The 1,806-nt window shown below is 41.4% G+C and overlaps 1 protein-coding gene across 1 annotated transcript in view; it reads right to left on the bottom strand.

Moving 5' to 3' along the window:
- Window positions 1-1,806, bottom strand: part of Lgr4 (leucine rich repeat containing G protein-coupled receptor 4) — a 100,894-nt gene that overhangs the window by 11,129 nt on the left and 87,959 nt on the right. Inside the window, exon 11 of the mRNA XM_021192875.2 lies at window positions 296-367. Coding sequence (XP_021048534.1) covers window positions 296-367 — 72 coding nt within the window. The remainder of the gene's footprint in view (window positions 1-295; window positions 368-1,806) is intronic.

Here is a 1,806-nt window from a genome sequence, read left to right as displayed (position 1 = left end):
CTGCCCAAGTGGGATGATGGAGAAAATGGGGGTGGGGCAGCAGGGAGGCTGCCCAAGTGGGAACCAGATTAACAACTAACTAGTCTCTTGCTTTATTTTGCACGAAACAAAGTAACAAAAATGATTAATACATAATACACAGTCCTAAAGTCAAATTTAGACACCCTCTGTCCCCTGAAATCTTAATCCTTGTTTACATGAAAGAAACAAATAACCAAACCTCAAACCAGTTCATTCAGAATAAAAGATAGTCTCTGTAAAGTGCACAAAAGAAAGGAGAGAATAACCAACTTACAGAGTCCTCAGCATCTTTTGGTTTTGGCACAGATCATCAGGTATGCTGCTTATTTTTGTCCCTGTCAAGGTTCTGTGGAAAAAAGCAATAGTTCATCTAAGAGATAGTTCAAGTTGGGATAGGAAACGAAATGTTCCTCTTATATACAAAAGTGAATGACTGACTGAACATTAGCGCACATGTGCCTGTGCACCCCCCCACCCCTGCCTATCTGCCAACTAAGGATAGGCACATGGGAAGGTGGACTAACTCTCAAAACATCATCTTCACAGTAATGAAAAAGAGCTGTGGCACAAGAGGTTAACACTGTCCAGGGGATGGCTTGATTTCTTACAACCTGTCATCTTTTCTCGCACAGCACATTTGAAGCCACCCCTGGTGCCTAATGCAATTGTTTCTGCTCTTTGTTCTGAGCCAGTGCAGCATGCTGGAACATTCCCACTCCCCTCTCTGTTTCTTTTCCCATTTGGATCAAGCACCAGTTCTAGTTTCTTCTAATGTGTCTACTATCTGACACTTTTTCTCCTTTTTTCTGCCATGTAGATCAAGGGTGTAATATTTTAATATTTCAAAAAGCAGTAAAGGAACTGAACATGCCCTGTGTTCCAGGGGAACTCTGAAATGCACTGAATGCCTTGAGCACACTTCACTGGCTGGTGTAAGGAGTCCCTGGCTTTGACCTCACCGATCTGTATCCCGATCTCTTTACTGTACTTGTCTCACACTAACTGGTCCAATATTCTCAACCTGCACACACTACCTTAATTGAAACTCTTTTCTCAGTGGTTCCCAACTTCTTTTCTTCTTAGCATGCATGAAAATCTTAACATATACATAGCACACCATATTAAGACTCCTACAGATAATCCCCCTGGCCTACTCCAGGCCCAAGCTGCTATCTAAAGGGCTGAAAACAAGATCTCAGATGCACCTGTACTCCATCCATAGACCACTCTCTAGGAGTTTTTCCTAGAGCCAAATGTCCAGGGGTTAAAGAGTTGATTATTTTAAAATCTTGTCCCAAAGTTTTCCAAATATCTTCAACCCACATCCCTATTCTGTTATAAACATGGGATTCTTATCTATATTTGATCATCTGTATGCCACCTTGATAAATTTTTGGTATTCCTAGTCTTATTAAAATCTTGCCTTTCTAAGTGAAAAATCTCAATCCTGAGATACTTGACATTATACAATTTTGAAATATTTCATCTCCTCCATGAAGGCTTTTTGATTCTCTAGGTATTTGGTCCTGCTTTTGAACTTCTGAGTTCTGCTTCTAATTAACCATTTAGTTGCCACCTTCTATTCTCAGTAACCTTTTCAGACCTGCCTATGCTGGAAGCTACCCTCCACCTGAGCTAAATGACCTCAAGCCTAATACACTCATCTCCCAATCTGATAGTCACAAAAGGAGTTAAAAGAATGGACATAACCTTGGTCTTGCAAACTTTATATGCAGGGGAACATCAGGGCCAAGAAGTGGGAGTGGGTGGGCAGGGGAGCAGGGT

This window comes from Mus pahari, chromosome 3 (genome assembly GCF_900095145.1).
Source record: "Mus pahari chromosome 3, PAHARI_EIJ_v1.1, whole genome shotgun sequence".
Taxonomy (NCBI): Eukaryota; Metazoa; Chordata; class Mammalia; order Rodentia; family Muridae; genus Mus; species Mus pahari.
This window is presented reverse-complemented; position numbering and strand designations above follow the sequence as displayed.